Raw genomic sequence first — 14,601 nt, 5'->3', positions numbered from 1 at the left:
GAACTGGAGAGAGATCTGGTGGTGGAGAGACGGTGGGTTATGATTGTTGAGTTCCTGAGGGTATAGCTGAGGTGAGGATTGTGTTTCTTTAACCATGGGTGGTGAGGATTAAGGGCGTATCTGTGGAGGCGGAGGTGAAGAACCAGAGAGTCTGCCAGTGATTACCTGGTGACCAGGCAAACAGGTTTGTTTTGGTGAGTGATTAAGGTGAAAATCTACTTGAGTGCAGTGGCTGGTACGGGTGATTCAAGTGGGAATAACCAGCAGGTTTATTAGTTTAAACAGCCTGGTGTCGATTAAGTTCCATTTGGCACCGGAATAAATGACAAAGTGAAGTGGGTAAGTAAATTTGATTCAAACTAGAAGACACTGGCAATACTAACCGGGGCGTGGAATTGGTCAGAGGTCTGTATCCCCGAAATCACCAGTGGGCACAACCTTTTGGCTGAACTGGACATGTGGCAAGAAAATGATCCGATGCTCCGCAGTAAAATCATTTGCGTAAGTGAAAGCGTCTTTCTCTCTCTCCTCCAGCGAATGTCATGAACAGCCCATTTGCGTAGGCTCAGGGAAGAGGGAAAGGTAACTGAAGTGGATGTTGACACGGGAAGTGGAGCAGCAGATGCAGAGATTGGAAAGGAGCGCAACAAGGCTTTATGGCACTTGTAGTTCTTTTCTGCCTCTCTCTTTCTTAGGCGATTGGCAATCCTGAGAGAGAGAACGAGATAGAGACCAAGGCTCGTGAGAGGCTAATTGATCCTTCGTTTGATCAATAAGGACTTGCAAAACTTTGCCTGGAAGACACTAGTGAGCACTGTAATAGGAAACCCTGCACTGACCCAGTTCCCCGGAAAAGGGTTGAGGCACCCTGGAAACAGCGTCACAAAGCACCAGCATGAGTTGAGGAGAGACGGCAGCAGCAAAAGAAGGTGGGGCTCCCTTGGGAGTTGAAAACGGGGTTTGCGTGGTTAAAACGGGTGGCTGACTGGGGACGGAATCAGACCTTATTTCCAAAACCTTGTTGATCTCCTTAGCCTCGCTGATCACTGTCAATGCATGACAGGTGAGCAGGGCAGGTGAGGAACCAAGGCTCCACTCAGAAGGCAAGTGCAGGTAAACACAGGAAGGAAGTGGAAAAGCAGCAGATGCTTACTCGGATCCTGACACCATCACTATCTGGGTGAAGAAAACCGTAGAAAGTGCCTTGCATTCTGTTTGAAGGCCAACACATCCAACACATGGCCTTCAGACCTCCAGATAGCTCTGGTTGCAAAAAGACTTCCAGTTGTATAGAAGTCTGTGGGAAAACAACTTTCTGTCTGTTCTGACCTCTGTAAACACTTTCCTGATGAGTTAATGGGCTCAGTCATTTGAGATCATACTGAATGAAAGAAAGTCAGCTGGGACTGACGAAGTCACTTGGATGAGTAAATGTGAAAATGCTGCGTCCAGATGAGGAATCAATGCGCCAGCACTAAAGGACATCATGGCAGCTACTTTCATCTTTTGTACTGTCTGTGATTGCAACCAATGGAGTCGCACCCCGCTGGGTGGTAAAAAAAGAATGCAGGTTTGAAGCACTTTCCCACTGGCTTTACTTTTCAGTCTTACCTACGTCTGCCTTTTACATGCAGTGTACAATATTAAACATGGGTTTTATCAGCCTTTAGCAGTGCTAAAGGGAGGAGATTTTAAGTGTTTTTTCAGCCATGATTAAATATAGATAGTCTGCTAAGCTAAGATAGCTGCCCATTGGCTGCGGCTATCAACGTGGTATTATTCTTATCTAACTCTTGTAAAGTGATTTTGCAGAGATGTCCAACTATTTCTGTTACAGCTTGATTATAGCTATTAAATTGAAAAGGCTACAGTCAAAGTGAGGTAAGCGTGAAAACTACATGCAGATTTTGTGTTAGAAATAAAGACAGAATTGTTGTCAGGTTGTTGAGCTGCTTTATGTTTGGTCAGCATGCATTAATGTGAATTTTTAACTGGGAATGCGAACGTGTTGACAAGACTTATCACATGTGGTTTTCTCTTTATAAACACTCACAGGTCAGCTCTCTTTCTCTACTCAGACGCCTCCGTCTTAACCGCACAATTTTCCAAAGCTCGGCAAAATGCATTGATAAGGGAGTGCACGCATGCACACACACACACCGCAGTGTGAAATTGGGTCAGCAGTGGAGAGTGGGCTTTAATGCTGAGCACATACGCTCTCTAAAACTGATCTGCATATTCATGTGGGTGGCTATCAAAATGACACACACACATACACACACAGTTACAAGCACACACATAAATAAGTACATGCATGTACACATTGGCCTAAACTTATCCATCCCACACACGTGCCCACATGCACGCATACATGCAAATGCACTCACACACACACATACACACACTCAAACAACAAAGCACAAAGAAAAACCCTAAATCTCATGGATATTGTAACTGTCAGGCAGCTACAGGGGGCATTTATGCTCTACTCATTCTAATTCTGTGGCTAAAAATGAGTTTCTTCCTCTCCCAGCTGTACCATGTCAATCATTTTTCTTCTTTTTCGTTTCACTTCTCTTCCTTACTTTTCCCCCGCTGGCAAAAGCAGTGGCCATCTTTCAGGGAAAAGCAAAGTCCGGCTGCTGCCGGCCGCCCGGCAGAACAGCTCTCATTACTTCAGAATTTGTGAGTGAGTTATAACATTGTCAAAAGTCTTAGAAGTGCTCACACTTCACCCAAAAGATATTCACGCGCCAAAAACAGAAATAAATTACCATTGCCTCACATGATTCTGCTCCTGAGCCTGGAAGCGAGTGGGAGAAAGAGAGGCAGAGGTGTGAAAGAAGGAGGGATTGGGGAGAAGAAAAGGAGAAAGAGGGAGGTGGGTGGGGGGGAATGAGAGGTCTCTCCCTTAGGATATACTTGTCAAAACCCCCTACTTTGCGTTTCTGACTTTTTCGGCAATGAACAACAGTTTTCTCTGACAAAGCATTTTCCTGCTTATTTGCAGACGGAGGGAGGAGACGGGGCTCAAGTTGGAACGTGAGAAACTGAAAGGATGTAACAAAGGATTCAGAGCCAGTAAGCAGATAGCTCTGAAGGCCGCTAGGGGCCAGGGGAGAGAAGGGGGACGGGGGGATGAGGTAGAGGGTAGGGGTAGCGGTGGTGGTGCTGGTGGTGATGGAGGTGTGTGCTTGTGGTGGTGTCTTTTGAAGAGAGAGATGGTAAGGGGAAAGAGAGAGGAGGAGATGGAAAGAATGAGACAGAGAGTGTGTGTGTCTCCTGTGTATGTGTTTGGGGACCCACACAGTGAGGCCTGAGCATGTGATTTATTTCAGAATACTAATGTCTCTTTGATCTCCACCGCTTTAAAAAAAACACTCTGCTGGGACTGTAGGCACACACACACGCACACACTCTGACACGTGCACACAAATGCATATATGTATTTATATACACACTCTACCTACGAGCACACACATAGCCACATTAATATTGTTGCGTCCCCGCAACTGTCCCAGCTCATTTATGCACACACACCCACGCACACACCCACACACACACATACTCCAGGGTGTCTAATCTACTTTAACTATAATCAAATCCATAGAGATCCAATTACAAAGATAGAGGGATATTTGTTTTTCTCTGTACATCCTAAAAGACTAATTAAATTTTCATGTAAAGATGAAATTATTTGATATAACACAAACGTCTTTTCATTTTCATAATTGTAACGTGATATCTTTTAATTGGGATTCCTGTGACTGTTTCTGCCTATTTCAGCTTCATTTGTAGGCCCGTTAACCTGTGCGGCGCTTACTTGCACGCACCCACACAGAATCATGATTTACTCTTCTTACCTTGCTGTTTTTTTTCCTCTACACTTCCATCATTATTCAAAGTCAGGGTCATGGGGCTAGAGCATATCCCAGCATGCACTAGGCAGGAGGCAGTCAATCACCTCCTGTTAGTAACTAAGGACAGGAGCAATCAAATCCTCTAACAACAAAAAAGAAAAAAAAGAATTTTCTGAGTTGTTTGTCTTTCATTTCTTTCCTGAGTCTGAAAAGGACATAGAGCAAAGTCATTAGAGTCTACAGCCATGCATGCTTGTATTGCTGTGGGGCTTTGATTAGGATAACAGCTAACATCACTAGCATGCTAACATATTCATAACAAACTTGCTAGGTACTGATATTTAGTTGGTATTTTTGTGTAGTAATATGCCGTCTGACAATATTAAACTACAAGTACTTACATCCGCTGAGGAGATTATGCGTTAATAGTATTTACATGCGTGCTTGTTATTCTGTCTGTATAGCTCAAACAGTTTTGAATGAATTCTGCTAATGCTATATCGAGCTAAACTATGCTTCTTGCTGCCATTATTTGTAATTGGCAAATTACAAATAATCTAGGTAGCTCTGTTTTGGAAGTTCAGTTAACTCTAAGAATGTGTTTTGGAGTTTGTACGTGCTTTGTCTCTAGGGGCCACCACATATAAACATATATAAATAAAACCACTTTTTTTACATTAGTAATTCCTTTTGTGCATAATTTTATATTACTGTTAATTAATTAAAGCAACAAAACAACCTGAAGAGCCGGTTCGGTGCCGAAAGAGCCGGGTCTTTTTAGTGAGCCGGGCCGAAAGAGCCGGTTCTCTAAAAAGAGCCGGGAATCCCATCACTAATGTGGGGATTCTAAAGATCACATTACTTTGGACCCCCGACCTCTTCTTTAAATTCAAATAAGGCCAAACTTTCTTAAGATGTCTTTTATTGATAAACTTTGCTTCAAATTTGACTCAGATAATACTGGTATAGGGTTTTAAATATCACATTATAGTTTGCATCCAATGTCCCATTTGACCTCTGACCACCCTTTCTTTCAAGGGGGGAAGGCTAAAAAAAAATTTAATCAAAAATGTCTTTCACTTGAAGTGAATTTTTCTAAATAATGAAATTAATGCAATATATTTATGCTAAATATATTGAAAAGGGTTTAAGCAGGGCAATTAACAAAAGCCTGCACATTGCACTTCTTTTACTCCACTACACACTTTTAAAGTACATTTAAAAAGGACAAAGAAAAAAATGAATGTATACAAATTTGAATGCTATTCCCTGAAAAGTAAATACTGCCCAGAGAGTGAACTGCCTTGGTGGAGGTTCACGCTCTCCGACTAATTCTTGTTTTGACTTGCAAAGTTATTTGAACTATGTTTTCTAACTCCAGTCTTTAGTCTTCTAATTATAGTTGACCAAACTACAATATCTTCTTAATAAGGACGCTCTGCTGCAGTTCAGCTTCATTCCTGGTTTAAAGAAATAGCCTCTTCCAGAAGCTGATGGTGAGAGTATAGTTGTCTTTGATTTATTTGTTAAAGTCTGGACTAGAGTGACCTGGTGTGGGACTGTACAGCATTTTTTTTATCCCTAGTACACCTGTCCCACATATTGATACAATGTTCCACATTTTACTGGCTCTAGTTTTCAAAAATCAACCCTGAAAAACAGGTACTTTTTCTAAAGTCTGCCTTGTATCTAATGGGTGTGAAGAAAGCCAGTCATCAAGGATTTCCTGCAGGTTAAGATTTCACTGTATTTGCTGCCTACGCTATACCCACAGTGGAAATTGCAAGCTACCAGAAAGTCACAATACACAAATGAAAAAGAAAATACCCCAAATAAAAGGAACACACATACAGTGAAAACTGAAACTTGTTGAAAGTGGTTGAAACTGGTGGAGGTCGATTCTCCGAGAGTTTTCGTTCTTTCTTTTTTTAATGTTTTTGTCAGCATCTCACAAGAAACCAGCAGCTCAGAAAGAGACGTGACTGTTGCTGGATGCACCCCCACTGAAACCCAACTGACCCAACTACGAGCCACAACAGCAAATGAAATAACAACAGTTTTAAAGGTTATTGGGACAAAAAACCTAGATGACAGAAAGAAGACTACAGTAAAATTTTTGCTTCTGTTTATGCCTATAGTATGTCCGGATTCACATATTTATTTTACATTCTAAATGCATCTGAGCATTAGCAAACTTCCCCACACAAATATATTCTCTGCCGCACAGTTAGCTTGCCGGGATTTGGTCACCCTAGTCAAAATAGTGTAGCAACTGACAAACCAGTGATGTTTTTTTCCTGATACACTTCTCATTTGGAGTGTCCCTGGCGTTTTTGCTCTTGGATCTGATTTTCCTGTAATATGAAAGCAGAGCTTTGTGTTAGTCGACTCTTGCATGCTACAGTGCAATCTTGTTGGAACCAGAAATGATTCAGTAAATTAGGTTGATAAATGCTCCATGTGGTGACCTACTTATTTCAAAGTTTCATGGCAATCTATTCACTTGTGCTTGAGACAAGTTTCAGTTTTTAATTTCTTTTTTTCCCCCTTGGTCTGCAGTCAGCTCATATTTCTGTTTGTAATAAACCTCGACTGGATATGAATAAACTGATTGTTTGGTAAACCAGCATCTTAGTCATTTCTACAATTACCCCTTATATAAATACAATATCGATTGCCAGTTTTTGAAAAATTAGCTTATTTTCCTTTAATACTAATGGTAAAAGCTGACATTTGCTGTTGATGCTGCAGAAGCTCTAGATAGCTAAAGAGAATAGGAAAAATACTATGGTGTGAAACCACAACTTGGCTCAATATATGGTGATGATGTCTGAGTTTGGACAGTTATTTACAGCAGTGTGGGGAAACACATCACCAGAAATCACAATATTTCTAAAAAACGGAAGGTGCAATGTTAAGCACAAGTGTTTTTGGGAGTATTTTCTTTTGACACAGGATGTTTCTCCGTACTGCTCAGGCTTGAAATAGCAAGGGGTTAGAAGTTTCTTTCCCCCGGCAAGCCCCAAGTCTCAGTTGATACATGGTATCTGTCAGCTCCTCCCTGATGAACACCTCCAGCAGCAGCCTCAGGGACGTCAGCGCATGCAGCTGCTGGCCAGGCTCTTCTGGGTATCCAAGTCTTGCTTTTTTCAGGCAGCAGATGTAGCAGCTTGCTGATGCCACCTCTCATAAGGGACTGGCACAATGTAGCAGCTCCAGCACATTATGGAATTACACTTGGTAATACGTTACACATAGGTATAAGATGATCTGACCTGCTTAGAGCTAGATATGGTATCGATGTCGTCATCTTGTCAGATATAAAGCTGGAAAAATTAGATTTTCAATTGAAAATCTAACTGGGATAAAGTGTAGTTTGTCGTAGGAAACCCACTTTGTCTCCTTACTGTGCTGTTATTTGTTTTGTTTTATTCTACAACTTTATTGTTTTGTTGGATTTTGTTGAGCATGTCACCATCTTGGTATTTTGAAACTGAACATGTTATGCTGTAAGCATCTTGGTTAGAAAACAAAACAACAATAACAAAAACCCATATGTGATGAGAAGGTCAATGCTCATTGGCTCATGACTTACGGTTGACAACTCATTATTCCACAAGCATGCAGTTTCACTGGCTTCATTCTCCCAACCTGGAAACTATGAAACTACTCCAATGTTTTTATATTGCCTATGGTCATATCCTGTGTTCTTGCTTTTGTTTTTACTATAAATACATATACATAATTGACAAAATAAACATCAGACTATATTAAATAATGCTTGAGACTATATTGAGATTGTAAAGTCATCAGGAAAATGTTTTCTCGAGTCATAAATGAAGGGAGAAGTAAGGTTGCGTTCTCACTCACTTCTATACAAAGAGATTTCTTTCTTCATCCAATGCCCCCTGGTGGCCATCAGAAAGACTGCAGCTTTAAAAGTACCATTTGTAATAATGCTCTGCAAATTTGAACTAAAACCTTCACCACAAATGGAGCACTGTTTTAACAGTTGATCCCTTCCACTGTTTCCTCAGGAGACTTGTAAAAAAGAAAGTTTTTCATTGTGTTGCCTAGTTAAATAAAGGATTACCTGACTTTCATGTTGTGGTACTAATTGGTTGTTATATTAAAGTGCAGTCTAGCTTTAGTTCAACTTTAGTTTATATCTTCAGTACAAAGTCTGTTTGTTTTAATCTCCTGCAAGCTTTAGTTAATTTTAGAAGTTTAAAAGACTTTATTCATTAGTTGCACTTTTCAGCAAGAGGCAACATGCACCTTTTATTTACAGTCTTTAGCTCTTGCAAGCTATCATCAGTGCGTGTGTTTTTTAGATGCACTGGCTAGAAAGTTTTGGTGAAAAAGCCCCCACACAGTTGGAAACTCGCTAGTGAACAAAGCAGGTCATGCAGCAGTGCAGAGCCAGCTACTCCTCTCTGCAAAGGAGACCAAAGCAAAGCTTACAGGAGAGCAAACATTCACCATGCATTCATTATGGGTAAATAGGTAAGTATAGGCACAGACTTGTTGACCCAGTTGTTTAATCTGTATTGGTAGTCAATGTTGCCTTTACAGTTTGCTTTTAAGTCTCAGTGATTAAAGACTAAAATTTGTGAAAGCAACTTGATTTAGTGTAACTGCAAAGAAATAAATAAAAGTATCTTAGTGTCAATCTATTCTCACTCATAAGGTTTTAAATACTGTGTCAAAGCGTCAAGCATCCCTCAGATATGCACAAAGTTTCCGTTGCTGTACCATATTATGTCATCGATGAGACTCTCTCCACCAACTCGTCACATATGGACACTTGGACATTAAAAATACAGAAAAGAAAACAGAAGAAAATGCACGGGGCTCAGGTATGGGCTCCAGTTTGTGGACCCGCCATGTCCTACAGCGTCTACGTAGCTAGGATTATGTAGGCCTACTTGCAATTGTAGTAGTAAGAAAACAATTCAGTCACCTGTAATCAACAATCTACTGACATCTAGTGGTGCAGTGTTAAAAACTGTATTTTTAATGTGTACGTTTTAACCCAGTCACGATCTTTTGTTTTTGGTGTGTAAACTTAACTAAGCCTTGGTGCTTAAACCTGACCATAAAGCAAGTGATAAAGAAAATAAATCCGGTTGTGAAAACAAAGCAACATAAAGTGCGAAACACACTGGAATAGAGAGTGATCAAAACTTACTTCAGCATCACCTGTTCGACCTGCTAATGCTGACTTGATCGCACTGTAAACGAGGACTGTTCTTCCTCAGCTTCTCATACTGCTGCAGTTGGTGCTTCAAGGCGCTAACATCAAAGGACATTAAGGTGGCAGTAGAAATCCCATCTTGTTCATCCAAATACCTGGCAAAATATGTTTGCTCCTATGATGCATTCATTATTTATTTGTAATGAGGATAAATTGGCCCTGTAACGTCAAATATTTATCATCTTTTTACATTTAGAATGCATTTTTAAATAGCTGTCCCCATGATTTGATCAAACTACAGCTTCTGACTCGTCAGCTCAACCTATTTTTCGCTCCTGTAATGCTGCTGTGCGTGGAGCTGCTGCTGTTATGTTTCTATGGGCTATCATCAGTAATAATCTCGACTCTGTCATGAAGCATCAGCTGCAGTGCTCATGAGTCAGCCTTTAATCTTTGCATCTGTATCAGTAAAAGCTACCAACCCAACAGGATCAATGGGAACCTTTAAGGGGGAGAAAGAAATGCACAAATGAGCTCCTTTTAGATAAAATGTGACAGCTCATTCCACTAATTGTTGCGCAGGAGTAGCTTTGGCTCTTTTAAACCCTCACACTATAACTCTGGACAAACAAATGTCTGCCAGAAAGCAGTCCACACCCCAGCATGCCCTCAAGTCCCTCCCAGTAGTTCTCTGCAGGCATTTGAACTCTGTGTGACAGACACACGGATAAATCACAACACCTATTCCTAAAACACAGCACTTCAGGACCTTTGAATAGAGCCATATTTCTTGAAAGCCGCTAGGTTAGCAGTAGCAAAGTAAATGGCGCCATCTTGCGGCCAGTGGTTTGTTTGCACAAAGCGGGCGGTGCTAATGACGAAGGCGAACTCGCGCTTCTTCTGTGTCGTGTACAGGAAGAAAGTTGAAGATGGTCCGCGCGGAGCTGGCGGCTCGTCTGAACGACAGAGAGTACACAAACTGGCTGAAAGCGGGACGCTGTCTGCTCATACTGAAGGATGGCCTCCTCCCGTTTACCGACCGACACATGAGGGCTTTCCACGGAGATCTGCTTAATCAAAGCGCTGTGCTCCGGAGCCCGTGCAGGGATTCATGTAAACCTAGAGGGAATAAGGTGCGCTTCGTCATTTAATGAGCTGGTGCCACTTAAATGCCCTTACCAGTGGCAGGTGATCAACCACAACCACTATGAGCTTATTGCCACCTTTATTATAGGCCGTGTGCTCTCAGTAGATCTTCAGCTTATTATTATTGTTGTTGTTGTTGTCGCACTAACTCACATAGGTTTTAAGCAGCAAGTATGTTTATGTTTGTGTAGCTGTCGGGATGCAAGGTGTGTTCAGAGTGGCAGAAGGCGATCCTGAGACACCACAGGCAGCCTGATGTTACAGTCAACTGGGACAACTGTTTCCCTCCATACTGGAGGACAGACCACTGGGAGGTGGCAAAGGTAGGAAGCACATAACAGCCAGCGTTATGAGACGCAGCTGTAATATGAGCTGCTGCCCCAACTTAGAAACAGCAGCAGAATCTGTGAGGTGCATGTTTCTGGTATCTAACAGTAAAACTTAAAAGTAAACAAAAAACTAAAACTGTGTGAAAAGCGTAACTTAAAAAAAGTAAGTAAAATAAAATTGAGTCTTGGTGGAACTTTGACCTGCTAACTAAGATAAAAATAAAAAATATAAAGGAAGCTTTATTTTTTTGGGTTAGTTTGGCTTAAAAAAAATCTTATCACAACTTCCCTGATGAGGCTTTGCTGGATGTGTTTGTGAGATTCCTGATGTTAACAAGACTTAGTCAGCTTATTAAATAATTAAAAGGACTAGAAACTGAAACTAATGACAACTAAAACTCTAAGCATTTTCAAACAATAAAAAGCGAAACGGAAAGTAACTGAAATGAAAGTGACTTCAAAGCAAAACTTCGAAATGAAAAAAAAAAAACGAAAACTAATTAGAAAATACAAAGCTATAATAACTGTGCCAGCGCAGGGCAAAAACATACAGACTCATAAAGTGTTTAACAATGACACAGTTCTAATGTTGCTGAAGTGCAGGCTTTCAGATTTAATTTAAGAAGTTTAATAAATGTATTGTGTGCTGTTTTCTCTATTTCACCCCTTTGAATGTACAGGAAATCAGCTTTATTGATTTGCTTTTGTAGTAAAATGCACTTTTGCTCCAGCTGAGAGAAAGGATTTGAAGTTGATAAATGGTTTTATTTTCTGACACATAGCCAAAGTTTGCCGCTGTACTGCAGACAGTTCACCATAGTAATTATACATGTAGCCGGTGATCACTGAAGGCATCGAGAACTCTTTCCTAGCGTCACACAGGCTCTTTTGTGTGTGATGAACATGTCCTGCTTGATGTTTTCTTGTTAGTTTATGACCACATTAGGAGGTAAAAGTTCTGACATGGATTTTTGCATTGGGCAGCTGTTTATAGGAACTTGAAATTTACAGTCAAAAAGGCATTTTTGTAACTGAACTTGCAGCTCGTCAGAGATTACACATCACTGTAAAATAGGGCTGTGCGATATGACCAAAATCTCATATCCCGATATTAAGACATCTATCGTCCCGATAACGATATAAATCACAAAAATGTAACATTTTCTGTAAATTCTGTGAATCTCGGGCAGCTCGACTTGCGGGAAGTGTTTCCAGCTGCGCGTCATGTAGCTGGAGTCCAGTGTTTTAACCGATGCATGAAATTATACATTATTAGACATAAGTTGTAACGCCAGCCGTTTTCTTTGTGAGTATTTATTACACGGCGTGCTGCGGGGAAAAGCCTGTTCTGACGTTTGAGTCTAAGGTTTATTTTTTAGCACCTGACGGCTCTTTTTTTACTTCTCATCCGTAAATAATCTGCTCTTTCACGTGATTCAGTTTATTTTGAAAAGTCTCAACAGTATCTTGAGCTTTATTGTGAAAGATTTATGTGGAACATAAACAAACGGACACGCGATTGTGTTACCGTCATTGTTGCTAACCACAACTGGCGCTTGTCCGTCTGTAGTGTGGTTATATTAAATATAAGAGAAAGAGAGAACTTTAAGAAATTAATATAGCCACTACAGTGACCATCAAAACGATGAAAAAATATTGCCGTAAACAGTTTATTTTGCGACACCACGAAACAAACAATAGCGTAAAATGAAAAGATAGACGTTTTTATATCTCGTCATCCGGTATATATCGTCCCTACTGTCAAAGTCTGCAGTCAGGAGCCACCAGAGCAAAGAGAAGATGGTTTCAATGTCTTTGCGAACCATTCGTTGGATTGGAGCTGCTTAACAACATTATTCTTGTTATATCTTGAAGTCAAGTACTATGCAATAACAACAATTGACTTTAAAAGTAAAAAAAAAAATGTAAACATTGCATTTTGTTGAAAGATGCAGAGTGCATGGAGCTAATGGCAGCCTCTTTCTCTCTGTCTGCAGGCCTTCATGCCACGAGGTCAGGCGAAGGTGAAGGGTGCGGATAAATGCGACGCTCCTGCTCTGCTTAACCTGATCAACTACTGCACGTATTTCTCATTCGTGGATCCAAAACTGGTCAGAGAGGTACTCACTGATTTTTGTTCAAACGGGCACTTTTCACATTTTCTGTTAGTCATGTAAAAACTTTATACTTTTTTCCAATTTAATTCAGTTGTTGTCTTATAATTTTCCAGAGTTGTATTCCTGCTATCGCTGGTCAGATTGATTTGAAAGGGTGTGATGATAGTTTTAACCGGTACTCTGTAATGTGTTCGTTTGCTTCCAGGTGATCCGATGCAGGAACGAGCTGATGCATTCTTCTGAGTACCGTGTGACAGATGATTGGATGCAACACTACTGGACTGCTCTGAACCACTTTGTGAATCAGTTCAGACACGTACCTGAGATGGCAACAGTTGGAAACAAAATAGACGAGGTAAGCGTGTTTGTGTAGCGGCACTGCTGGAAATGTGCTGCAATAGAAGCGAACTATTGTCTGTGTGTGTTTGTGTTCTGTAACAGTTTCTGTGTATTTTTTTTTTCCTAGATGCTGACCCTCAATTTGTCAATATATGTGTCTGGTTTGGATCAAATGGATTCTGGTGGCTTGGGCGATGGATTAGAGGCTGATTTTGTCAGCCATAAGGAGTCGGGTGCTGATGTCGGCCAATGGGAAGCTGAGTTGCTAGAAGAGATGCTGCAGGAGCTGCTGCATGATGCTGATGAGGATACTGATAGCCAGACACAGGTGGGAAAAGGAAAGAAGGCCTTCCTTCATTTCTGTTTATGCATTTTACACATAATGCATAAAAGGAGTATGTTTCATGACTTCTGCTGACTGCTTCTTCTTTAGGACACAGAGCGGCTGAAGAGTCTGGGAGGGTTCCTGCAAACCAACAAAGATCTTAATGAGAGGTTCTCTGCAGAGCTGCAAACCATCAACTCTCTAATGGCCAAAGAAAAAGGAAGAGGAGGAAGTGAATGAGGAGCACTTTGTGTTCTGTGTCCGTGTATATACTTAAAATAGCTTAACTTCAGAACTTAATCTGAAGGATGAGGGCTTTATATCTAAGCACAGTGGGGCTTTATTTTTAAAAATGTTATATTATAATATTTGAAAAAAGTCTTTTGAAGTCTTTCCGGTTTTTTGCACATTTTTCAGTCTTAACTTTCAGTTGATTGTAATAAAAAATGGGCACCTTATGAGTCATTGTCAAAACGGAAATACAGAAATGGAAAGCTGTAGTTCACATGACGAATAAGTGTTCTCTTCCTGTCTAAGCTAAAAACAGCTGGCAGCTGGGCAAGGGAGCATTAGTTTATTTGGTGTCTTAGGTCATTTGAGCTCTTTTTCTATTTTAAGCCATAACTTTAAAAGATGTACAGAAGTAAAATCTAAATAAAACAATAGTTTTTAACCCTCAACCGTGAAAGGCTGATGCAGTATTGTCATGACCCAGCTGGGCAGGAGGTTGGTGTAGACAAACCAAGGAGAGACGTAGGATTTTAATTATTAAATTAATAACATAGTTTGCATCTACCAGGAGGCTGAGGGGTAGAGCTGCTAGCTGCTAGTCTTTTCTCTCTGGAATGTGTATATACGTACATAAAATAGTATTAAAGTGCAGTCAGAGTGCTTGATTAGATATATGCTGCCACTTGCGACAGGATACAAATATTTGTATTTTATAACTTGTGTTTTTCTGGATTTTTGGTTGATATTCTCTCTCACCAGTAAACTGGAAAAACAATTAAAAAAAGGAAGGAAGGGAGGAAGACGGAGTACCCAGACAGAACTTTATTTTTAAGGCCCCCACTAGATGGCAGACAAAACATCAGAAGAAAAAAGAAATTCCAACCCAAATCTGCAAATTGACTTAAAAAATGGATGGTAAAGACTTTAGAGAGAGACTTGGTTTGTAATTTGCCAAATTCAAACTGTACTTAATCAAAAGTGATATTAATGGATCCAGGTTTATCTCAAACTCGGGTATCAGTGCGCTCAGGACGACGCCAGCACAGAGCAGCCGACA

General features: G+C 40.6%; 1 protein-coding gene across 1 annotated transcript; it reads left to right on the top strand.

Annotated features, from left to right (window-relative positions):
- The first annotated feature begins 9,951 nt into the window (after positions 1-9,951).
- Positions 9,952-13,993, top strand: LOC102299946 (uncharacterized protein CXorf38). Its single transcript, XM_005943171.3, has 6 exons — positions 9,952-10,190; positions 10,395-10,526; positions 12,530-12,652; positions 12,855-13,004; positions 13,116-13,316; positions 13,422-13,993. Exons 1-6 carry the CDS (start codon positions 9,987-9,989, stop codon positions 13,551-13,553), a joined length of 942 nt encoding a protein of 313 aa, XP_005943233.1. The 5' UTR covers positions 9,952-9,986; the 3' UTR covers positions 13,554-13,993.
- Positions 13,994-14,601: the final 608 nt, after the last annotated feature.

This window comes from Haplochromis burtoni, unplaced genomic scaffold (genome assembly GCF_018398535.1).
Source record: "Haplochromis burtoni strain Fernald_Lab_line unplaced genomic scaffold, NCSU_Asbu1 Contig_362, whole genome shotgun sequence".
In the NCBI taxonomy this organism is placed as follows: domain Eukaryota; kingdom Metazoa; phylum Chordata; class Actinopteri; order Cichliformes; family Cichlidae; genus Haplochromis; species Haplochromis burtoni.
This window is presented reverse-complemented; position numbering and strand designations above follow the sequence as displayed.